The sequence below is a fragment of the Chanodichthys erythropterus genome, chromosome 15, assembly GCF_024489055.1.
Source record: "Chanodichthys erythropterus isolate Z2021 chromosome 15, ASM2448905v1, whole genome shotgun sequence".
Lineage (NCBI taxonomy): Eukaryota > Metazoa > Chordata > Actinopteri > Cypriniformes > Xenocyprididae > Chanodichthys > Chanodichthys erythropterus.
The window spans coordinates 9,798,274-9,824,542 of NC_090235.1; the positions used below are offsets into that span (position 1 = coordinate 9,798,274).

General features: G+C 35.2%; 2 protein-coding genes across 2 annotated transcripts; both read right to left on the bottom strand.

The window, feature by feature from the left end:
- Window position 1: 1 nt before the first annotated feature.
- oscp1a (organic solute carrier partner 1a) lies at window positions 2-24,392 on the bottom strand. Its single transcript, XM_067361521.1, has 12 exons — window positions 24,281-24,392; window positions 23,510-23,539; window positions 21,386-21,540; window positions 16,973-17,140; window positions 16,686-16,766; window positions 16,385-16,488; window positions 16,122-16,250; window positions 14,910-14,973; window positions 14,600-14,751; window positions 11,886-11,946; window positions 11,258-11,379; window positions 2-123 (listed from the first exon to the last, which is right to left on the bottom strand). Exons 1-11 carry the CDS (start codon window positions 24,390-24,392, stop codon window positions 11,260-11,262), a joined length of 1,176 nt encoding a protein of 391 aa, XP_067217622.1. The 3' UTR covers window positions 2-123; window positions 11,258-11,259.
- On the bottom strand, window positions 3,449-8,343 carry lsm10 (LSM10, U7 small nuclear RNA associated). Its single transcript, XM_067361523.1, has 2 exons — window positions 8,254-8,343; window positions 3,449-4,165 (listed from the first exon to the last, which is right to left on the bottom strand). The coding sequence occupies exon 2, from the start codon at window positions 4,155-4,157 to the stop codon at window positions 3,795-3,797; it is 363 nt and encodes a 120-aa protein (XP_067217624.1). The 5' UTR covers window positions 4,158-4,165; window positions 8,254-8,343; the 3' UTR covers window positions 3,449-3,794.
- Window positions 24,393-26,269: the final 1,877 nt, after the last annotated feature.

The following is a 26,269-nucleotide window of genomic DNA, read 5'->3' on the forward strand; positions in this document are numbered from 1 at the left end:
TACTCACACATGTCTGTGCCTGACACCAGGAGACGCAGCAGCCCTCTGTGGTCACACATACACAGCGTCTCTCTCACTGCGACCAGACCATAGAAAAGCAGTTAGGGTAAAGGGAGGTGTTTCCTGTCAGAGGGGAAAATAGTGTCAGGGAGGGGCACACGACATGAGAATTTACACCCTCAGGATGGCAGTGCGATCCAGGCCACATTTCACACCCGCTGGTCAACAGATCATTGTAAACCTCTTCTTCAGGTCCACACATGTATATTTGAATGTGTTGTATGGGTGTGTAAACCACAGTAAAACCTACTGCTTGTTTTCTTAAAGCTCAGACGGACTATCCATGCTGTGCTGAGTGAAGCAAGTATAGAGTTTAAATGTATGGTCTTGTATTGTAGTTTAAACACTAAACAGTGGCCTTGAATAAGAGACGTTTTGATGCCATGTACCCTAAAGTATGACAGTCCTCTCGTGAAAGAACCTTTCAAGGCAGTTATATAATTTAAGCCCCTAATAAAAAATAGTATGAAATTATAAAAACATTTAAAAGAAATGGCACATGTTTATGCTGTTCTATAGGCAAAATTACTAAAATATTTAGATGCTTTTCACAATAAACAATGGTCCAAATCAGTTTTACACAGAGTAAAATAAAATCCATACCATACAAAAATAAAAAAAATTGATGAATAAAAAGTTAAAAAGAACAGCATTTAGTAAAAACAGAAATCTTTTCTAACAATAGAAATATTTACTATCACTTTTTTATCAATTTAACACATTCTTGCTCAATAAAAGTATTCTTTTTTCAAAAAATGAAAGAAAGAAAAATTACTGATCCCAAACTTTTGAATGGTAGTGTATATTGTTACAATAGATTTTTATTTTAAATAAATGCTTCTCTCTTTTTTTTTTTTTTTAATCACAGGTTATAAAAAAATTAAGCAGCACAACTGTTTCCAACATTGATAATAAATCATCATATCAGAATGATTTCTGAAGGATCATGTGACACTGAAGACTGGAGTAATGATGTTGAAAATTCAGCTTTGATCACAGGAATAAATTACATTTTAAATATATTAAAATAGAAAACACTCAATTTAAATTGTAATAATATTTCATAATACTTGAATATATTTTAAAATGTAATTTATTCCTTTGATCAAAACTGAATTTTCAGCATCATTACTCCAGTCATCAGTGTCACATGATCCTTCAGAAATCATTCTTTGAATAGAAAATTCAAAAACAGCATTTGTTTGAAATAGAAATCTATTGTAACATTATAAACTGTCACTTTTGGTTAATTTAATGCATCCTTGCTCAATAAAATAATACATTTTTATAAGAAAAAAATTGTTGACCTCAAACTTTTGAAAGGCAGCATTTTTTCCTCAAATTAAAAGTATTGTCTCTTTGTCTGAGTCACTGGTTTATCATGAAAGTCATCAAAACACCAGCTGATTAAAAGGATTTTTGTACAACCACACCCTGCTCACTTTTTCTTCTTCTTCAAAAAAAAAAAGTTTTTAAAGTATTAACGTTTACAAAAGAAGCCAAAATAAATGCCCAAAAGTAATGATAATGTAAAACTCAAACTAGCCTCTTTCTATTTGTGTTTGTCTTTCAACATTCAAACACTCAGGCACCTATGATGTCTCTTTCAGCGTGTGCAGGCTTGAATAAGGCCGACCGCCCAGCCTCTGGGACAGGCCACGTCTAACGTGCCAGAGAGATCTGTCTGTTGAGTTGAGGGTTAACCCTGTGGGGTGGGACAGAACAGGAAACGTCTGCAGTGGGCACAACGCCTGCCGCTTCAGGCTACTGCGGGATTAAAAGAGCTCTTTGTGTTCCCTCCCGTCTGACGAGAGTTACACACCTGAAGCAGATCTAAACCCTGCGTCGTCCCAAGCAACAGCCAATGAAAACCTTCGATCTTTGACTGTATAATGAGCCGTGCTCCTCAGATAGTTGTTGAGTGTGACATAGATGACATTATATATTATATGGGCAATGTAGTGAGTAAATTTAGGGTGTGAAAATGAAAGTTAAATGCAGGTTGAACTGAATCCATTGAGATTGAACTTAAAGGGATAGTTCACCCAAAAATGATCCCATGATTTACTTGCCCTCAAGCTATCCTAGGAGTATGACTATCTTCTTTCAGATGAACAATCAGAAATATATTTAAAAATAGCCTGGCTCTTCCAAGCTTTATAGATTTTGAGATTTTGAAGTCCCCCCCCCCAAAAATGCATCCATCCGTCATACAAATTATTTTTAAATATATGTCCGATTGTGTTTGTCTGAAAGAAGATAGTCATATACACCTATATGGCTTGAAGGTGAGTAAATCATGGGATAATTTTCATTTTTGGGTGAACTATCCCTTTAAATGCATGTCCTGAGATGATCATGCACCAAATTCCCATCATAAGGAACAAAGGGCCACTTTTTCCTGTTTATAATACTGCAAACAAACTTTATTTGATAGAACACTGTATATAGTAAAAAGCAACCCCTTAAAAGAATCTTTCCATATTTGGATTCCAATTTCATCATGGGCAACGAGTAATTTTCATGTTGTGTAATATTTTTTGTTTACCAGAATACTCCTGTTTTACCGTCACTGTGGCTTGTGTCAAACAGGGATGAGGTTTATGAGTCATTTCAAAGATTATGATTATGTGGTCACCGAAAAATTCCTGCATCCTCATACGCAATGGCAAAATTTATGTATCATTCTGGAAGCAAAATAATATTGTTCCAAAATAACATGTAAAATCTCTTGCCACATTGCCCACAAACCGAAACAAAAACAGAATAATGAGGAAACGTAGGAGACAAAACATTCCTTCTGTTTTTGGTCTGATCTAAAGGCTCAAATTTATTTGCCTGCTCATTTACATACTTGATTATTTTAATACTTACATGTTCATCTCCAATAGCTTCCCAAGTTAGACGATTCCTCTTAAAGGGATAGTTCACCCAAAAATGAAAATGTTGTTGTTGAAAATGTTGTTCCAAACCTGTATGAAAAGATTTCTTCTGCTGGACACAAAAGAAGGTATTTTATAGAATGTCAGTAACCAAACAGTTGATTGACTTCCATAGTATTTTTTTTTTCCTACTATGGAAGTCAATGGGGCCATCAACTGTTTGGTTACCGACATTCTTTAAAATACCTTCTTTTGTGTTCAACAGAAGAAATCATTTCATACGGGTTTGGAACAACATGAGGGCGAGTAAGTAACAACAACATTTTCATTTTTTTGGGTGGACTATCCCTTCAAGTCGCATCAATGACTGCTATTAGTTATTTGATCTTATTAAATTAATACAAACCCCACAAATTCTTTACACTGCAAACAGTGTTTTGAATTGCAAATAAAGTACCAATATTTGCTCAAGTAAACGCTATAAACTTAGTTATAAGTGTACTTGTGGTAAAGAGATATTGACAATACTGACAAGAACACCTAATAAGAGGCGTTGTCTAAACAAACACAACGTCAAATGAAAGATCTCATCAATCATTTCTTATTTCACAACATTAATTCATTTATTGAATTTTCAAACCACCAGAGCAATACAAGGTAAACATAAATCACTTTTCCCACACTGTTTCTTGAGAACATACGCAGAACTATTTCATTTACTTACTAGGAACAACAATCTATGTATTACTTTTTGCTCCGTGACGCATTACTTAAAAAAAAAAGAAAGAAAAATAACACTGCACGTTCCAAAAACCATCCATTTGCAAAACAAACATTAATCTCGCACATAAACTATTTTTTCCTGGAGTATTCTTTCCGTCCACCGCCTGCTCCAAAGTTTCGCACGCGGTGTATTTTGGCGAGCTGGGCCTCTATTGTCTCTATAATGTTCATGTGGTCTGGGATGTGGACGTAGCGAACATTTCGGCCAGTGACAAACAGGTCGTCCATACTGGACATGCGTCCATGTCTGTCCCTGTACAGAACCTTCTCCAGCCGGATGTTCATGAAAGCGTCCACGTTAATAACGCGTCCTCTGGCCGTGCTCTCGTCTCGCAGGTCAACGGTGGTCACGTGACCATGCAGGCCCTGCAGGAGAATCACCAGGCTGTTCTCGGCGATGGTGCGTTCACGAATCGAATGGCTCACTTCCATGTTCACCTCTACACAGAGAAATCAGTTGGACAATGAGATTTGTCTAGCAGTGTGAGCAATTTAAGAAACAATTTCTTTGTATATTATTTTCTTTGATACATGACACCAAATACGATGAAAAACCAAGATAAGCAGATAAATACTCTCTGCCAGTTAACTAAAATGGCCCCAAATAAATGCATGACTGGTAATATACCTCCAGCCACATACTCAACATTTTTACTGTAATGTTTTTGAGCATGCGCACTCTTGCACATAATTAATGATAATTACAGGCTTCCGAGATGCTCTGCTGGCAGACAGACCACACATCGAAACTCACGAAATGATTTTATGGAAAATAGGCAAATAAGCTGAAATGCAAGGTGAAATGCAGGATGAAAAAGTAATAATTTCAAATGTCAAACTGAAAATTTATTATATTTTCTCTGAATTTTAAGCCACAAAAAATATAAATGAATGTATTTGCAGTATATAAGTAAAATATCATTTGTATATGGGTTATTGATGAATAAGGTTTTTAAAAGTGTAAAAAAAAAAAAACATAATGGAGATAATTCATTATGAAGTTTTACTAAGTGTTAAAGAGTTAGTTCAAACACGCCAAACGGCTGAAATCACGTGACTTTGGCGCTCCGAACTGCAGATTCGATACACAGATTCATTATGCTCCGATGCTTCCTGAAGCATTGTTTTGAAATCAGCCATCACTAAATAAGTCGTTATTTTGTTTTGTTTTTTGGCGCACCAAAAATATTCTCGTCGCTTTATAATATTAATATTAAACGACTGTACACACGAACTGATTTAGATATGTTTTTAGTACATTAATGGATCTTGACAGAGGAAATGTCATTGCTCCCTATGGAGGCCTCACTGAGTCATCGGATTTCAACAAAAATATCTTAATTTGTGTTCCGAAGATTAACAAAGGTCTTACGGGTGTGGAACGGCTTGAGGGTGAGTAATAAATGACAGAATTTTCATTTTTGGTTGAACTAACACTTTAACAATGAAATTATGTGGTTTTTATAATCAGGGCAATTCCAGCGTTATGGACGTGACATTTGGAGTCAAAACTTGAAATATAAATGCTCAAAGAATGCATTTAATAGCAACATATTGAACCGTCTATTTATATATTCATAATCCCTTACCAAAGGAGTCCAGACATTAGAAAAATGTCAGTCTACTCAACTGTTTTATTTTTTAGATGAGGGAAATATACAGCGTTACGGACGTGACAAAAAAAGTCACTAAGTTTTGGGTGACAACATATTTTTTAAGAATTCTGTGAATTACATTGCGCAAACCAAAAGTAATACTGCCCACCGAATAAAGAAGGGTTGGCTCTCCACAGAGCATAAAATAATAATTTTATTTCATTTTTCGTGTTCGCATTAATGAGGAAAAAACAACGTTACGGATGTGACAGTTTTCCGTTACGGATGTGACCGGTCTGAAAGCGGCACAGAAGACTGCTTTAAAACTGCTTTAAAACTTTCACAGAGACCTCAAGCAAGCATGTACACCACCAAATATTGAAATCTGGGATACCAGTATGGTAAGACTCCACAATTGATCAACTTTTTACTAAACTTTATACAAATGTAACGTTATACTCTGTATTGCAAAAGGTTATAGATTAGACCTATTTCTCATGTTGACAAGCATGTGCGTTGTTCAAGAATCAATTTAGAGACCATGATTTTCCTTCTTACAGAACTGCATGCTAAAATACATTGACAAATATTAATGTTTATCATAAAGCAGTTTAAAATCGCATGTTTTCCCCACAGTCAGGTGAACCGATTGACACTATTGCCAATCGCAATCATGTCAGTTTTATGTTTTGTGTATGAATGACCACACGGTTTTTTTCGTCTAGTTTTCAGAGTTTAAAGCGGAGTCTTGAGTCAAAATGATCAAACTTTATTTCAAGTCAAAATTATTGCAATCGTATTATTTTCATTTTGTTTGATCGCGCGGATTGTGATCATTATAGGCTAGGCTATTCATTTTTAACCAACAGGTAACGCGACATCCCAATTCCCGAGGGAAGTGTCCTATGAGACACAATGCTCTTCTATAAGTTGTACTGTATCATATAGGCCTACCTTTTGATGTTCATATTTCGTTCTCTGGCAAGAGGAAGAGAAGATCGGTTCATGTGCGCCTGATCCGCCGCTTACAGGCGCTGCAGAAGCTAATCTGTCACACGCCGTAGGCTATTAAAGAGCGACATCTATTGTTTAATTTTTGAAAAAAAAAAATAATAAAATCGACTGAATTTGAAAGTTAAACCTTTTTCATATTAAAACTAACAAAGCACAAAGAGTATTGCGATTATTGGGTATGTTCTGATATGGTAAGCCTGAAACAGATGATAGCAATATAAAGAAGCAAACTCATAGGATTTAATATGAAGCGTCCGTAACGGTCACGTCCGTAACGCTTATTATGGTTGTTCACAGCAACGTAGTGAAATGAATTGTTGATCCTAATAAGCATAAACATAATTTAGCTTTGCATATAAAGTTTCAAGTTATTTGCATTTATAATTGTTATATGACATAAACTTAATCATTAAAACGTTACGGACGTGACAGAGCACTGAAGCGTCCTGACCTCTTTATTCTAGCCCTTATAAATTCATCAGGCAGTGCTGTTATGACTAAATGAGTGTATTTATTTCTCAGGCATGTATCCATCTTTCTACACAATGCTTACTGCTAAAATTAAAGTTTAAAAAATGGGGTCTTTGATCCCTTTTTTGAAAGCATGAAATATGGTTGGTTGAAAATTTAATTTAAGCATTGTTACTTACCACATATATTGTGGATAAACAAGGCAATTTTCTTAAAATTTCTGTTAGAGCACATTAATACAGTATATTACAGACCTAAATGGACAATTTAAAAAGGGTTTTGTTCTTTTGGTTAAAACTTTTTTTTTTCATAGTAAAGATGACCTTTGCGTGGAATTGCCCATCAATTAACACTGCTTTTGACATTTTTTAAAAGATAGACAAAATTTGTCACCAAAGTCGTTTGGTTTAAACAAAATTTTGTTTTTACCGAATGACACGAATAAATATTTTTTCAAACAATGCTACCAGGCTGATATCTAGCTAGCAAAAGGACAATCAAACATTTTATATTTATATTTAAGTTTTTAAAATATTACAACATTTTCATTGGTTGTACCGAATGACCTGATGTTTCGGGACATGCGTATGAGCAAGTGAAAACAAGAATTTTTCAAATAGTTAAAGAGAATTATTTTAAGATATTTTAAACACAAATGAAATAACTGCATCAGCCTTTGGATGATTAAACCGAATGACCTCTTGAGACAAAATACAAAAAAAAACCTTTTGGTTTTTACATACTTTGGTATATTTTCATTATTATTAAGGCTTTTGAACAAAAAAATGACCCATCATGTCACTGACCCATATACACAAGATCTGCTTTGTATGCAAATTAGCTTTATCGTCTAGTAAGGTGAAATGTAGAATGAAAAGAAATAATGTCAAATTAAAAATGAATGACATTTTCTCTGAATTTTTAAGCCACACACACACACACACACAAATGTAATTGCAATATATAAATAAAATATCAAACAAGTGTCATACACCAAATCTGGATACAGTTTCATTTTAGGTTACACATTTCCAATATGTGACTCACTTCCAGATTTATCAATTAAAAAACATCACTATTGTTGACCAGTAGTTTTATGGCATTACTTTAACTAATATGTACTTGTCTTTTTAAAATTACTATCAAGTATTTCGATAGTTTCACTAGTACCTGTAAGATCCCCATATACTAATGTCGACCAGCTGAATACACTAGGCACTATTGAAAAATATCTAATGAAGTAACGTTACCACCTAACGAATACTTAGTAGGGAAACTGAAAAATATACTAGACGAGGATCATGACAAGACGTCAACAAATAAACTTTCTTGTAACTGTATTTAACTAAAGGTATAACATGCGATCAGAGAGGAAATATTTACAGTGATCATTTAATCCTCACAGAATCCAGATTCACATGTGAAGTAAACAATATTCGTTTTATTACCTCCTTTGGTGTTTTAACATGCTCAAAACATCATGTTTGCATCTTTTGAGCGACGCGCTTCGTCGCAGAGGAAAGTGACGTCATCAAGACGTGCCGGATTGAAATCGCTCGCGCGCCCTCTAGCGAGTCGCTTGGATAAACGTCATAGGTGACTAGTTAGTTATACAAGTTAATGTTTATCCGGGTAAGTTTATTCATAAAGTTAAATCCTTTATTTTCTCCATTGTTGTTCAAGAACAAAATACAGTTCATATAACAAACATTGACTGCTGTGGCGGGGCATGTTGTCGGCTTTGTTTTTTAAATTTAAAATAAGGTAAAGCATCTTCAGCATATTTGTATTTAACATGTATTGTGTTATTTAATTGCTGTTATGCTCATTTTGAACACTACAACAATTATGAAACAGTGAAACATTAAAACAGTAGCTATTTACTCGAAACACAATATTTAAAACCCATGTGGCAACTTGCCCCGACCTGACATGTATAATCTTATCCCAAGAACAGTTCAACAATTCATTCAAATTTTATACGTCCTTGACAGTTGTTTTGTATGCTTTTCTTTTTGTTTACCCAAAAGCTATATGATTTTTTAAATGTTTTTTTTTTATGTTATGTTTTTATAATCTTCAATCACAATCATTAATAATGTCTTAATAGATTTTGTGATTCACATATTGTAACCACACATTAAACAGCACTGAACAGTATCTAGTGCCAGAAAAACAGGTTACAATGAAATTAGAATGAATAACAGCAGGAAATCATAGTTTTTCTGGCAGCATAATGAAACAAGTTTTGTTGCATCGAACTTAAATTTTTGACTTGTTTCTGCGGTAAAAAAAAAAATAGTTGACATATGAATCAGTCATTGTAGGCGTATATTAGAAGTCCAACTTCAGAAAGCAAATGTCAATCAGATGAACTGACATATCGTTAGCCTCATAGCATAATTGCCTAAGTCATTTTTTGGCCAAATTGTGGTATCTGCCTTTGAAATATGATCTGGGCAATTATGCAATGAGACTAACGATATTAGACATGATGTTTTTTTTAATGAATAATTTTCCCTTTGAAGATGTTAATAAAGGGATTTAGTCAGATCTGCCAATGTCAGGGGACATTTTTTTTTTTACATATTTTTACCTAAAATATAGTTAAAAATATTCTTAAAAAGTTGAAAACACATCACATTATGTATTTTATTGAATTTAAACTTAAAGGGGTGGTTAATTATGATTTCTCGTTTTAACTTTAGTCAGTGTGTAATGTTCCTGTTTGAGCATAAACAACATCTGCAAAGTTACGACGCTCAAAGTTCAATGCAAAGGGAGATATTTTATATTTTTGCCTGCGTGAGATTCTCCAGCTTTGTTGTTGTTGAGCAACCGAAGCCTGTAGTGATGTGTCGTTCTTGAACGATTCGTTCATTTTGAACGAATCTTTAATGTGACTCGGGAAGAACGAGTCGTCTCGGGGGGTGATTCGTTCAGTCGCGCATGTGCAATATTCTACAGGTTCTGTACTGCTAGTAGTAGTTCACCTGATGATTCAATTGATTAGTTCATTTCATGAGTCTTTCGGGTTTTGAGTCGTTCCTTAATCACGTGACAGACCCATACGCTACCAATGCATTCTGAGCCGGAAAGAGAATTGATTAGTTCTTTTTATGAGTCTTTCGGGTTTTTGAGTCCTTCCTTAATCACGTGACAGACCCATACGCTATGCTGTATGACCCAAGCACATTATATTTATTAGTAAATAACGTTAACTGTCCAGTTTTGTTTGAGTTTGTGTTACAACTGTTAAAGCTGAAGTTATCATAACCTTGATGTCTTAAACTAACAATAATTCAAATTCAAAATGTTATTTGCTTTTAATTTATGTCATTATGTCCTTTTTGAGCAATCTTCTTATACATATATTAGACTAATATGTCAAGTCTGACTAGGAAAAGCAATTATTATAACAGCAAACTCAAAATTGGAGTAAAAATGAACAAACTAGGCTATAAATACTTTGTATTGTAGGCTTGGATTTTTATATTATTATATAGCCTAGTGTTTATTTACAGATAGACAGTCAAAAAGATAAATTAATCAATATTTTATTTATAACAGGACTTTGTTTATTTATAATAACACACCACAGATCCTCAAGAAACAGTAACAAAAACAGTGACAGAAATGTCAGAAATAGCGTATGGGTCTGTCACGTGTTTAAGGAACGACTCAAAAACCCGAAAGACTCATGAGATGAACTAATCAATTCTCTTTCCGGCTCAGAATGCATTGGTTTAGCATGGGACTGCCTGTCACGTCATTAAGGAATGTCTTAAACCCGAAGACTTGTCAGACAAGAGGTGAGGTGAGCTTAATCAGCTTGTCATAAACTGAAGACCCAGGTAAGTTAATGAATTAATCATTTCTGAATCTTATAGCATTGTAGTTTTGTATTGTTTGTAGTGCGATCAACGTTTGCATAAGTAGTAGATGTGTTGGGGAAGTACCACGTAACATTTTAATTACATTTTGCTAAAATGAACGAAATGACTCGAAAAAAGATTCGTTCATTTCGTTGAACGAGACTCAAAAGTCAGAGTCAGTAAAATGATCCGAACTTCCTATCACTAGAAGCCTGAGCTGTTAAAGCTCCGCCCTCTTCTGGAAAGGGGGCTGGGAGCAGCAGCTCATTTGCATTTAAAGGGACACACACAAAAATGGGTGTTTTTTCTCACACCAAATGGGGCAAATTGACAAGCTATAATAAATGATCTGACAAAATGACAAATTCTGGAGACACCAGAGACTTATATTACATCTTGTAAAAGGGGCATTATAGGTGCCCTTTAAATAAAATCATAAACAGTACAATTGCTTGCAGATTGTTCTTAATCAGGTTTCTAAATGCATGAAGGCCAGGCATTTTCAAAACTCCCATTTATTTCTGTTTCCTCTCAGACCTACCACATGTTTCCTGACTCATAGTCTTCAGTGACTGACCTTTAAAGCTCATCCATCATGGCCAGCAAGTCATCTCCCTTGTTCCCGGGTCCCTCTGTCTGCCTTCCCTCTTCATCAAATTCTCCTGCTATGCGTGCCAGCTCAGTACTGGCCAGCTGATCCTGGGAATACAAAGGTAAACACTCAGGAATATTTTTTTATTGATTTATAATGTGTAATTTTCTGATTAAAAATAACTCTTGAATTTAGTCTCTTTACAGTAGTACTGATGTGGTTTGAGATTACCACAAGCCCAGTGTAGAATTTGAATGAGATGGAATATATTAATAATGTTGGCATGTACCTATGTGCTTAGTAGAAAAGTTATTGTCTACTAAAACATAATTGAACATTCACACTCATTCAACTCAACATTCATGCATGAAACATTCCTGAATTAACAGGAACAAATGTCTGGTTTCTTTTTTCGGTATTAACTTCCCTGAAACCTCCATTTGAATGGAATTAAAATCATATATCAAAAAGCAAGCTAAGCTTGCCCTGGAGCAACACTGGTGTTACTTAGCAATTGATAACACATTTTACTAGTAGCATAGGACATTCCCAGCCCTGGGCAACAAAATGAAGCAAAACAAAAACATTAATTTTTTTGAAGTGCATGACAGACCTGTGTGACTTGTATGTTAATGACTCTAGATGACTGGTGCCCCGTTCCCTCTGAAATTACACTGAAAAAGTTTGAGAGAAGGTTAGAGTAACAATCATTTTTACCTGTTATTTTCAATCAGTCCTTCGGTAAAATTATATTTTAAAAGAATAGTTCACCTTTATTATTCTTTGTGACACAAAATTGGAAAATTTGAAAATGCTTTTTATATATATATATATATATATATATATATATATATATACAGTGGGTACGGAAAGTATTCAGAGCCCCTTAAATTTTTCACTCTTTCTTATATTGCAGCCATTTGCTAAAATCATTTAAGTTAATTTTTTTCCCTCATTAATGTACACACAGCACCCCATATTGACAGAAAAACACAGAATTGTTGACATTTTTGCAGATTTATTAAAAAAGAAAAACACTTTATGGCAGAGTGGCCCTACGGAAGCCTCTCCTCAGTGCAAGACACATGTAGGACAAGACACCATCTTGGAGTCCTTCAGGTGTTTTTTAGCAAACTCCATGCGGGCTTTCATGTGTCTTGCACTGAGGAGAGGCTTCCGTCGGGCCACTCTGCCATAAAGCCCTGACTGGTGGAGGGCTGCAGTGATGGTTGACTTTCTACAACTTTCTCCCATCTCCCGACTGCATCTTTGGAGCTCAGCCACAGTGATCTTTGGGTTCTTCTTTACCTCTCTCACCAAGGCTCTTCTCCCCAGATAGCTCAGTTTGGCCGGACGGCCAGCTCTAGGAAGGGTTCTGGTCGTCCCAAACGTCTTCCATTTAAGGATTATGGAGGCCACTGTGCTCTTAGGAACCTTAAGTGCAGCAGAAATTGTTTTGTAACCTTGGCCAGATCTGTGCCTTGCCACAATTCTGTCTCTGAGCTCTTCAGGCAGTTCCTTTGACCTCATGATTCTCATTTGCTCTGACATGCACTGTGAGCTGTAAGGTCTTATATAGACAGGTGTGTTGCTTTCCTAATCAAGTCCGAATCAGTATAATCAAACACAGCTTGACTCAAATGAAGGTGTAGAACCATCTCAAGGATGATCAGAAGAAATGGACAGCACCTGAGTTAAATATATGAGTGTCACAGCAAAGGGTCTGAATACTTAGGACCATGTGATATTTCAGGTTTTCTTTTTTAATAAATCTGCAAAAATGTCAACAATTCTGTGTTTTTCTGTCAATATGGGGTGTTGTGTGTACATTAATGAGGGAAAAAAATTAACTTAAATGATTTTAGTAAATGGCTGCAACATAAGAAAGAGTGAAAAATTTAAGGGGGTCTGAATACTTTCCGTACCCACTGTATATATATATATATATATATATATATATATATATATATACATATATATATATTTTAGGGATGCAACAATACAGTTAGCCCATGGTTCAATACATACTTCGGTTTTTTAACCACGGTTTTCGGTTCGGTTCGGGTCTGATGGCTTGACATATAAGTTTTTTTTTTTTTTTTTTTTTTTTTTTTTTATTCTATGCTTAGGCAATTGGAACAGTAAGAGGTTAAGAAGAAAAAATAAAAACGATTTATTGCAATACTCCTTCTTTATTTTACTTAAAAGCAAAGAAAAGTCCACTAGTTAGTAGTGTATTGTATAATATAAAATATTTTTTTATTTTAAAATTAACACTGACATCTCACAGCTGTTGGTAGCCCATGTACAAACTGTACAAACAAATTCTCCAAAGCTGTTTACCAAGCTTTCGATTAAATTTCATATTTGAAATCACCAATGAAATCTGACAACAACTGCCTCATTTTTATTTATTTTTTCCAAACGCTGGAATCATCTCAAAAAATCTGTACTTTTCAGGCTGGATCAAGCTAATGCGCATGCCATGTTAAAGTGTGGAATGATGGTTCAATATTATATTGAGAATTGTGACACAAATTTGGAAAATTGGAAAAGTTGAAAATGCTTTATGTATATATATATATATATATAATTAGAGCTGTCAATCAGTTAAAAAAATTAACTAATCACATTTTTTCTGAAAGTAATTAAAAACATTGGAGTTTTTAATATTTTTATATTGTAATAATTTCACAGTTACTCTCCAAATAAATTAATGTAGAAATTACAAAGACAGTATATTTTAAATATTTGTTTAATGGTATCTTTTAAGGAATGAAGGTCAGTACCACTGTTACTAATACTGCTACTGATGTCTCTATGACAGTGATTTAAATAAATAAATAAATAAAATAATTACAGACATTCAACATTACAGTATAACTAAAAGCTATCAACTTCAACATTTATTAAGATTTAAAAAGTTACAACCTTTAATTTAAGTGAACTTAAAACAATCTTCACATAAACGTATTATAATAATAAATGTCATATTTACCTGTGGAAATATACAGAAATTGAATAAAGCTATCAAACGCTTTACATTCTTTACTGCATAAATTATAAATTAAATATAGATTAATCCTTATTAAAGCTACAGTATTCTCTGTTACATTAATGACAGACATCACAGCGACTGGTTTATTAGGCTGCTGTGACTTTAATATATATATATATATATATATATATATATATATATATATATATATATATATATATATATATATATATATATATATATATATATGACAAAGAAACAACCATGCCTTTGAGGTTGTGTGTGGACTGTGGACCTGTCAGGATTATGTCTGGATTAGTAATGCTTACATGCCCTCCTCCTCCTCCTCCTGGTCCAAGGCCAACAGGTTGACTCTGAAACCAGCTTCTACATTCAAGAGTTTCTGCACCTCCATTCCTCCCATCAGTTTAGCGAGCAGATTGAGTTCCTCTGTGGCCAGAGGATTGGGGGTTGTGTCTGCCTGTCCAGATATTCACACAAAAATACAATGACTTCCAGAGAGTCTTGACTTGCAAACATAACATCAGTATGAAACAGGCCTAATTTAGTTTTTTGCTTTTTTCCTCAACATGAGCTGTTCTCTTGGAATGTCCCATGAGGCCTGCAGTGAGGGTGTACCTGCTTTGGTTTCTGTGTAGAGGTGGTTGGTGAATCCATGTCTTCAGGTGAGGGTGTACTGTACCTGCACAGATGTCCTCAGAGATTCACATGAGCATGAATTACGAAATATGTTTTAGGATGATACAATGACAAATATAAGGGGTTATTTTATCAAAAAATACAGTAAAACTGTAATATTGTGAAATATTATTACATTTTATAAATAGCTGTTTTCTATTTGAATTTATGTGAATATATTTTAAAGCATAATTTATTCCTGTGATCAAAGCTGGATTTTCAGCATCATTACTCCAGTCTTCAGTGTCACATGATCCTTTAGAAATCATTCTAATATGCTAACATTTATTATTATCATCAATGTTGAAAACATTGCGCTGCTTAATATTTTTTGTGGAGACTGATATTTTTTCAGGATCCTTTAATGAATAAAAAGTTGTTTTGTTTTGTGATGATGTGAAATACTTCACGGTCACTTTTGTGATTAATTTAATGCATCCTTGCTGAATAAAAGTATTAATTTCTTATATTAATATATGTACAGTCAAACTAAACGTTATTCAGACACCTTGAACGTTTCATTCATTAATACAGTTTATTCACTATAGTTTAAAAATTATGTCAGATAACACTTAAGCAAAACATGTTCAGGTAAAAATGAATAATTTTTAGCTCCAAATTTTTATCAATTTTACTGGTAGTCCACTGTATGAACAATTTTTGGGTATGATATGTCACAGTTTACTTTATTTTACTATACTCACTTACATAAATGAACTATAGTGTCCTGCACCCACTAGTAAAAATATATAAAACAAATTATAAATTTTTGGTTTGACTGTGTGTATATATATATATATATATATATATATATATATATATATATATATATACACACACACTGACATCCACGCCCATAGATTTGGTATATAAACACTTTATAATTTTGAACATATTAAATATTGCTGTTTATTTTAATAATAATTTTACATTTATACTAATTAATTATCTCTTAAATGACATTGATAAGTAAATGTTATATTTTAAATTTATTTTAATGTCTATAATATATAATCAAATACATTTTATTGTAATTAATTACATTTATTATTGTTATTATTTTATTAGTAACATATGTTTTCAATTAATAATATGTAATATTAGAATTTTAAAAATCATTCATAATTCCTAATTATTAATTTTCATATTTACATGTTGGTGCCCAAAAGTGTGACCCTGTCTCCAGAGAGGTCAAACGAGGCCTGGCGTACAGCACTCGTGTAGCTTCCTCCACTGGGGAACCTTGTTCTCCTCACCTCACGGCCTTTAACATTAAACCACCTGCAAGACAAGAATGCGGTCCTGAAGGAACAAGCTGAATATTTGCATATGGGTGTGTATGACTGAAAAGATGTGATCTTATTCCTATGAAGCGTCTGTGTTTTCCAGTTAAAACAGACCTTCACCTGCCTTACCTAATTAAACCAGGAACCTCAAATCCGTGAGGCACCGGCCCTGAGGTCTGCAGCACAAAATGCCCATTAGGGTTCTGGATTTTTTCTTTCAAGAAAATTGAGACCTGTGAAAGAAAATGTCTCAAATCTCATGAAATCAGTTTGCGTGACTCCAACTACTATGACAAAATAACTACGCTTGAATGCTCTTACAAAAAAGTCATAACTTAGTAATGATTTGCATACAGCCATATGATCTGGCAGCGATGCCAGCAATCCATTTCAAATAAACAATAAGCTTTCACACAAGTAAACTGCTCACCCTGATTTGCATATCTTGAAAGAGAACCAGCAGTGTATGTCGGATGAGTTGAAACTCCCCATCGGATAAGGGTGTGTATACCTTAGAAAGAGGTGAAGTATGCACTAGAAATAACAATAACCTTGGCACAGAAAAGCAACTTGATATGCGATAGATAATGAATAGAATTACTTCACAACAAAAAAAAAGAATCGTTCTATACAACAGTTTATAAAGAGATACAATTATATTTTTTTTTACAAGATGTTCACATCACATTAGCAGACCAGTTCCTATAGGGCATTCACCTCAATAAGCTGCCGCTGCGCTTCGTTGATCTGGTTAACGAGGCTGGGATTATCCCTAACCAGTTCCTTGATGGTGTCCGTGTGGTTGAAGGTGATGAGCAGTAAATCTTGTGGACGTGGACACAGAACGATCTGATACTTAAAGGCCATAGTCATCAAATCATACAGCTACAATAAAGACAAAAACACAAATTTAAACAGGTAATCAATATTAATTAATACTGATATTAATTTATATTCATATTAATTAATAATTTTCTGGGTTGGAACAGGTAGAAATAACATCATTCTACAGTTACATAACAGTGTAAAATGTTAATGGTTCATAGATAATTTAAATTTCTTATTTTTTATGGAATATTGCCATGTATATTATAATTTATTTATCTGTGCACATCAGTAATGTGCTCTCATAATCTTAAATCAAAATAACTTCTCCCTCTTGCAGCATCATCTCTTCTCTGATGACACGTTTACTGGCGTGAGGGCGGGGCAACCTGTCATTCACATGAGATCCTCCAATAGCAAACCACAACTATCCAATCAATTCCCTATGAACAAAATCAAGTCCCGTCCTACATTTTTTCCTGTTCAAGAAGCCATTTCACTCAGATATACAGTCACTGGCCACTAATACTTGTACCGGGTTCTTTATGGCACAGATTCAACAAGGTGCTTCAAACATTCCTCAGAGATTTTGGTTCATATTGGCATGATAGCATTGCACGCACACAGTTGCTGTAGATTTGGTAGGCTGTGGCATTTAAATGATGCTCAATTGGTACTAAGAGGCCCAAAGTGTGCAAGAAAATATCCCTCACAGCATTACACCACCAGCAGCCTGAACTGCTAATACAAGATAGGATGGATCCATGCTTTCATGTTGTTTACGCCAAATTCTGACCCTACCATGTGAATGTTGCAGCAGAAATGAAGACTCATCAGGCCAGGCAACGTTTCTCCAATCTTCTATTGTCCAATGAGCCCTTGTAAATTGTAGCCTCAGTTTGCTGTTCTCGGCTGACAGGAGTGGCACCAGTTTGTTCTTCTGCTTCTGTAGCCCATCTGCTTCAAGGTTGGACGTGTTGCGCTTTCAGAGATGCTCTTCTGCAGACCTCAAGTAATGAGTGCTTATTTGAGTTACCTTTCTATCAGCTGGAACCACGCTGGCCAATCTCCTCTAACCTCTGGCATCAACAAGGCATTTTCGCTCACAGAACTGCCGCTCCCTGGATATTTTCTCTTTTTTTTTTTGAACCATTCACTAGGGTTTTTTCACACTTGAAATAGTTAACCCTGGGTCATTGTAAACCCCTGGTAAACAGAATCCTGGATTATCTTTATTCATGTTTCACACTGCTTATACTATACCCGGGGTTGACAGTTAATCCTATACCGTTTCACACTGCACATTCCCAAACCCTGGGTTAAAGTCCTTATCTGCATATTTGCAGTGTCAGTGTCACTGTCTGGACAAATGCAGCACGTGACTTGTTTACATAAAGGCTCTAGCATTGCATGTCCTCATATTACACATTGCTGACTGTAATTTCAAGTGAACTTTTCAGACTATAAAAGTAAGAATGACGGTCTCTTCTTCACTGTTATTGTTGCGTTTTCCATTGCCATTTAACATTTTTCTTATCATACACAGAAACGACTGTTTTTACATCATGCCGTGTTTCCGTAACTGCCCAAAGCGTGTGAATATAAGGCATGCGATTGGTTGACGGTTGCTAAGCATCTATTTGTAACATTCTAACACCACATGGTTTCACACTGTTCAAGTTCAGTGCTAACCCTGCTCTAGAACAGGGTTGCATAACCCCGGGTAAAAAGTGGTGCTAACCCTGCATATAAATTACCAGTGTGAAACGCTCCTGTGTGAAAATCCCAGTAGATCAGCAGTTTCTGAAATACTCAGACCAGCTAACACCAACAATTAAGCCATGTTCAAAGTCACTAAAATCACCTTTCTTCCCATTCTGATACTCAGTTTGAACTTCAGCAGATCATTTTGTCTCATTTTGAAGGCTGCGTCCTTTGGAGGTCCCATTTGTTGGCTACATACATCATAAAGGATGCCATCATGTGATTGGTTGATTAGATATTTGTTTTAACGAGCAGTTGTACAGGTGAACCTAATGAAGTGTCCAGTGAGTTTATGTCACAATAGAGAAGCAACTTCTGTTTATTCTGACTTTAATATAGTTGTGTTGTTTGCTTGTTGTATGTACATTGGCTTTGTTTTATTAAAGGGATAGTTCACCCAAAAATGAAAATTTGATGTTTATCTGCTTACCCCCAGGGCATCCAAGATGTAGATTACTTTTTTTCTTCAGTCAAACACAAATTATGATTTTTAACTGCAACCGCTGCCATCTGTCAGTCAAATAATAGCAGTGATTGGGAACTTGAACAATAAGAGTCGAAAAAACTTCCATAGACAAATCCAAATTAAACCCTGCGGCTCGTGACGGCACATTAATGTCCTAAGACACGAAACGATCGGTTTGTGCGAGAAACCGAACATTATTTATATAATTTTTACCTCTAATACACCACTATGTCCAACTTCGTTCAGCTTCCGGCTAGTGAGGTCTGATCGCGCTCTGACAACGGAAGTGATGTCTCGCGCTCATTGAAGTATATGGGCGAGACATCACTTCCGTCAACAGAACGCGTTTTTTGACCTCACTAGCAGGAAGCTGAACGAAGTTGGACATAGTGGTGTATTAGAGGTAAAAATTATATAAATAATGTTCGGTTTCTCGCACAAACCGATCGTTTCGTGTCTTAAGTCATCAATGTGGGTTTTAATTTTGATTTGTCTAAGCAAGTTTTATTTACTGTTATAGTTCCCATCTACTGCTATTATTTGACTGACAGACGGCAGCGGTTGCAGTTAAAAATCATAATTTGCGTTCGACTGAAGAAAAAAAGTCACCTACATCTTGGATGCACTGGGGGTAAGCAGATAAACATCAAATTTTCATTTTTGGGTGAACTATCCCTTTAACATTTAGTAAACTGATGAAACGGCATATTTTTTAAGTCATGGCGAATTTTAAGTTCAAGTTTAAAGGGCACATATTATGCCCCTTTTTACAAGATATAATATTGGTCTTGGGTGTCTTGGGTGTATTTGTGAAGTTTCAGCACAAAATACCCCACAGTTAATTTATTATAACCATTTGAAAATGTCATTTTTGGGGCCTGTTTTAAAAAGAGCTGTTTTGGTGTGTACCACCTTAAATATAAATGAGCTGCATATCCCCGCCCTGCCTTTGGATGAGGGCGTAACTTGCATACCTATGGCAATAAACAGTCAGTAAAAGCAGAATGGCTGAGAGTGAGAGACCCGCTGTTTTGTATGGCATTCAGCCGTACATGTTTGAACCGGAATCAGACCCAGATGATGAAGAGACTCCGGCAGAAGAAACACAATCGAGAATGGAGCAGGACGTCTCTGAATGGTTATTTGATACATTTATGTACTTATAGAGTTTTAATCGCGTCCCCTTTGCAGTTATGGATGTGCAACACACACACACACACACACACACACTGTGATAACGTTCGCGCAATTTTTTGAAACTACAAACACAAATACTGTGATAACGTTTGCTAAGTACGTTAGATACACACTATACAAACAAGGTTTAAATTATATACACAGACATTCTACGACGACGACAACAACTTTAGAAGCATTTGTTATTGAATTAGCTGACATCGACTGAAATGACTATTTGCTCAAAAAACATTAAATACACTTACTTCTTCTGGAGGTGACGTTGGATCGCGAACAGTAGGCAACGATCCACACTTGAGGATTAACTTTGAAACAAGACCTGCTTTGAATTGACCCTCGTTCTCAAAACAGTCAGTCAAAAAATGATTCGCGCAAACAAACGTATTTTGGAATTTTGAGTGGCGCCTTTCCTTCGTAAATAAAATCCATTCACTGCGTTTTCAGTGGCTCTGATGTCGGAAGTAAGTGAAAACTACTATGTTCATTATTACATCCCACAACAGAACACTTATGTTTCTTAGGAGACATTACCGGCTGTCGTTGAAACAATGGAGGATGGTTGACAGATCACCGACGGCGGGGTCTATGCCAAAACCAGATTGTCAATCAAACCACGTGGGTGTGGCTTAGCGCAATTCTACGTCACAGTGAGAGCAATCTTAGAACAGGGCGTTCTGAGACAGTGCTTATGAATTATTGAGATTGTGAAAAAACCACTGGGTGGATTTTTCTCATTCTAGGGTGGTTTTGCTCACACACTGCCAACACACATTTATGGTCAAACACCATGTAAAAGTGAATTTTGCATAATAGGTGCCCTTTCAGTTCAATCAAGACATTTATTTGTGTTTGCGTCGGGAGAGGGTGAGTTTGAATACCTTGTCCATGCTGGCCAGGTTAAGACGCATAATTGAGGCGTGTGCTATCCGTGTCAAAACTGTCCGCAGGGCTCGGTGGGAATACAGATCCTGTGGCCGCAAGAGCTCCTCTAGAAAAGCCTTATTGAACATAGTGCCCACTATATCATTCATAACTACAGAAAGAGAATGACAAGTGAGGAAAAAAGAAAGAGGCAAGAGTGAAATCTTAAACAGAAAGAAAAAATCAGAAAGATCTTTCCCAAAGGAAAAAAAAAAAAACAGAAAGAAGCTGCTGAAATTTGCATCAATTTTTTGTTTGATTATGAATGATAGAGATTATATGAATTGTGATTCTTATTTTTAAATTGCTTATTTTGGTTTGTCACGCCTAAGAATCAGTAGTCAGGTGAATTACCTTAATCTTAATTTTGGATTAAATTAATTAATTTGGGGAAAAAACAGACTATTCTTTAGATTATTAGGTAACACTTTACAATAAGGTCTCATTCGTTAACATTAATTACTCAAACTGACAATGAGCAATACATTCATTTCAGTATCTTTGCTAACAATAGTTAATACAAAAACACCTATTCATTGTTTGTTCATGAGAGTTCACAGTGCATTAACTAATGTTAACTTTTTTTAAAGGTGCTGTAGAATGGAAAATTGTATTCATCTTGGCATAGTTGAATGACAAGAGTTCAGTACATGGAAATGACATACAGTGAGTATCAAACATTGTTTCCTCCTTCTTTTGTAAATCTCATTTGTTTAAAAGACCTCCGAAGAACAGGCGAATCTCAACATAACACTGACTCTTACGTAACAGTCGGGATCATTAATATGTACGCCCCCAATATTTGCATATGCCAGCCCATGTTCAAGGCATTAGACAAGGGCAGCCAGTATTAATGTCTGGATCATCAGCAGAATCATCAGACTAGGTAAGCAAGCAAGAACAACAGCGAAAAATGGCAGATGGAGCAATAATAACTGACATGATCCATGATAACATGATATTTTTAGTGATATTTGTAAATTGTCTTTCTAAATGTTTCGTTAGCATGTTGCTAATGTACTGTTAAATGTGGTTAAAGTTACCATCGTTTCTTACTGTATTCACGGAGACAAGAGCCGTCGCTATTTTCATTTTTAAACACTTGCAGTCTGTATAATTCATAAACACAATTTCATTCTTTATAAATCTCTCCAACAGTGTAGCATTAGCCTGTTAGCCATGGAGCACAGCCTCAAATTCATTCAGAATCAATGTAAACATCCAAATAAACAATACTCACGAGATTTAAACGCGCGAGATTTAAAGGGGCCGCAGCCTGAATCGGTGCATAGTTAATGATGCCCCAAAACAGGCAGTTAAAAAAAATTAATTAAAAAAAATCTATGGGGTATTTTGAGCTGAAGCTTCACAGACACATTCAGGGGACACCTTAGACTTAAATTACATCTTGTGAAAGAATGTTCTAGGGCACCTTTAACTAATGTGAAATGCAACATTTGATTTTAATAATGTATGAGTAAATGTTGAAATTAACTAAGATTAATAAATGCTGTAGAAGTATTGTTCATTAATATTGTGAACTAAAGTAGTTAACTAATGAAACCTTACTGTAAAGTGTTACAGACAGTGCATGAAGTGGAAAAATAAAAGTGCCGGTTCAAAACACGCTTTAGAAGAAGGGAGGGCTCGGTGGGCTTCCGTACGTGCAATATGTATGCTAAAGGTAAAAATAGAGAGGTGCAGGTGTTGTGCCGAATTTCAACCCCCTGCCAAATTAGTACCTCCTGGTTGAAGTTGCTACCTGATTGCCTAATCCTAACCCCACCCTTAATCGTAACCCCTCCCCCACACCTACTCCTAAACCTACCAATACTAGGGGGGTAATAATCTGGCAGGGGGTCGAAATTCGGCACAACACCTGTTCTGGCACATACCGGCCCATTGCAAGCACTGGATACAGATTATTATATGGTGGCATATAATCATATAATAAGTGGCATTTTTTCCCACAACAGATTCTTTCACATGTGATTTTGCTACAAATAAACTGCATGGCACATGTATCACATATCAAATATTTAGAACAAACTTAATAGAAAGGAAGATTAAAAACATTGTACCTCTTTTCCTGTCATCATCTGTCCAAACACCTGCAAAAGAGAGTTCAGGTTAAATTCCTGTTACATTTGAGTGAGTTCATGCAATTTCCCCATCACAGGACGTATAGCATGAGTGTAATTGAACATTAGACATGGTTCATTAATCTGTCTGTAACACAAATTGCCTCCTGACAGAGATCAGATCATGCATGTTGCACTTATTCCTGATATTTCTATGAAAATAAATATAATTTTCATGATATTCACTAGGCCTTGTAAGAACAAAAAAAATATTTCAGAGCTAAAATTTCAGTGGAAATGGTTCAGGGTTACTCCACTGTATTTCTAGAACTTCTAGTTCAGTGGTTCTCAACTTGCTTCAGGGCACTTATTGTGTAAAAGTACAAACAAGTTATTAAAAACAAACTTTGATATTTATTACTGTTCCCAAGATTTGCACAGGTCCAATAATGTAAATAGACTGGAAGATTAACGGTCAGTGGCACACTTGTGGTTGTGGCTTCAATGTTCAAACTTGTATTATTTGTATTAACTTGTATAATTTATATATTTTATTTTATTATTTGCATTTAACACATTTAAGAATCACACATCTTTTTGTCATCACGTTTATTTTTATTTTCATTAATAAAACAAACAGATGCACGTGAAGATGTGCAAGGTAGATAAAGGTCATCTTGATGCACTAGTTGTTAACAGTTTCTACTAAAGCAGGATTCGTTAGTTAAGCAGCTATTATGGGCTTTAGGGGTCGAGACTACTGTTGGTTACCTCTCTGAGTTTTATCACCGTTTTCATCCTGCGCTCGGAGGCGCTGATCCAGAATGTAGATCATTTCTCCGCCGAGGTTTATGATGAGCAAAGGAAGAGTTCTTTGAGACATGCTGAATGAGTTCATGTATTAGCTGCTCACTTTTTATATCACGAACTTGTTACTGCAGTAGTGCAAGTTCATTTTCTTCTTGTATACGACGGACACGGTCACATCAAGCGCGCGAGCTTTTAGCGGAGCATTATGACGTAGCGTAATGCCACGCTGACCCGCTGCTCCTGCGCGCGCTCAAACACACACACACACACACACACACACACCTGTCACAGTCATTACAGACGCGCGCGGTAGTTGGATTATAATTATTAGCATATTCCACTGTATTGTTTATTAATTCATTTAATGAATCGTTGGTTGATTCAGTTAATCATCTGTTAATTAATTTTGGAGTCATAATAATTTTATTATTAGGCTATTATTACTTAAGTAGCCTATGGGGCTATAAACAATTAAACATTTTTGATGTATTTATTTACATTTTATTGTATGTTATCTTTGACCTAACTGCAAAAATATCAAAACCAAACCAAATATTGTAATTTATAAAATTTTTAATACATTTATAAGATTTAATATGTGACATCTTGCCCCAAGCTGCCATGTAAAAGTGTAACCTTTAAGCTAAGATCAGCTTTCCTCGTATAGTTCAATTCTGTGCTCTTATTTTAAAGGTGTTAATGCTGTTCGTGGAAAATGTTTCATATATTATTCTTCTTAAATTTCATCTGGCAGTTAAATCTTTTGATGATTTTCATACGCCGTCTGTATGGTGAATAAATGCAAACTATTTCAGGGCTCATTGTACATCGACTGTTTAGGCAAATGTAGTCAAATGCTGTAAAACTGCCTCAGTTAAAGATGTTAAGTAGTACATGGCAAAAGGAAAGACTGCAAACATCCCCGTTTTCTTTGGCGTCTGTCTGATGCCAGGGTTCGAATTTAACATAAAGTACTTCTAAAAACGTTCTTTATTTCTACACACAACTTTGTTAGTAAGTATAAATATTCTTTGTTGTTGTTGTTTGAAAATCATGATGCAACACATTCCTAAATATAAATGACATGTTTAGTGTGTTTAGTTTGGCATGGTGGCTAAATGCAAATTACTTTTAACAGGAAATCTCTTGCACTTTTAACATGTGGGACGGTTAACGTTTAGATTTCTCAAGGTTTTACGGGTGATTTTTTGCAATCAAAAGGACAAAACTATAGCTTTTAATAACTGTACTTTGTTTTACAGTAACAATGTTCAATAATGCGACCAGTTATTTTAGCTCTTTTGAAATAGAGACTAATGTTCAATATCAAATGATAGCCTAGATGATTATAACCTTTATATGTCTATATAATTCTTTTCATCTTTATCAATTTATAGTATTTTTTATTTTTTTTTATTTTTATTTTTTTTGCAGACGTTCTGTTGCAGAAGTAAGCTAAGAATAATGGGAAACTTTCGGTACCTCTCTGAAACTTTCGGTACCTTATCTTTGACCTTGATAGCGTAAGTTCCATTGTGGTGAGTAATATGCATATGAAAAACATGAAGACATTTAGACTGATTGATCCTGTGAGTAAAATATATAAGAGTGGCACATGTTGTGTATTAAAATATATATTTTTTTTACCTGCAGGGTGGCTATCTTTAAGTGTGAGGGTAAAAAACATGTCAGCATTTCTGAAACTCTCAGTTACAAGTATGTCAAACACGACTGGATGGAGAAAATAGAAGATAACAAGCTTCTATCAGCTATATCGATCCCTGGAACACACCAAAGCAACAAATACTTTAAAACATCCACACCTATGTTTCAAGCATGGGGACTGCACAACCAACTGGACGCAGGCATACGTTTTTTTGAAATGCACGTGTCTTCCGACAGCATCAAGTATGTTAAGAATGGAAGCGTCCTGGAAAAAGAGACCCTTAA

Bases quoted from the DNA above. Each gene is read 5' to 3' on its own strand.
- lsm10 (XM_067361523.1), bottom strand. From the start codon at position 4,157: ATGGAAGTGAGCCATTCGATTCGTGAACGCACCATCGCCGAGAACAGC.
- oscp1a (XM_067361521.1), bottom strand. From the start codon at position 24,392: ATGTCTCAAAGAACTCTTCCTTTGCTCATCATAAACCTCGGCGGAGAA. The intron at 21,541-23,509 runs GTACAATGTTTT...CTCTTTCTGTAG, and splicing joins AGATGATGACAGGAAAAGAG to TTATGAATGATATAGTGGGC. The intron at 11,947-14,599 runs GTAAGCATTACT...AAACTTTTTCAG, and splicing joins GAGGAGGAGGAGGAGGGCAT to TGTAATTTCAGAGGGAACGG.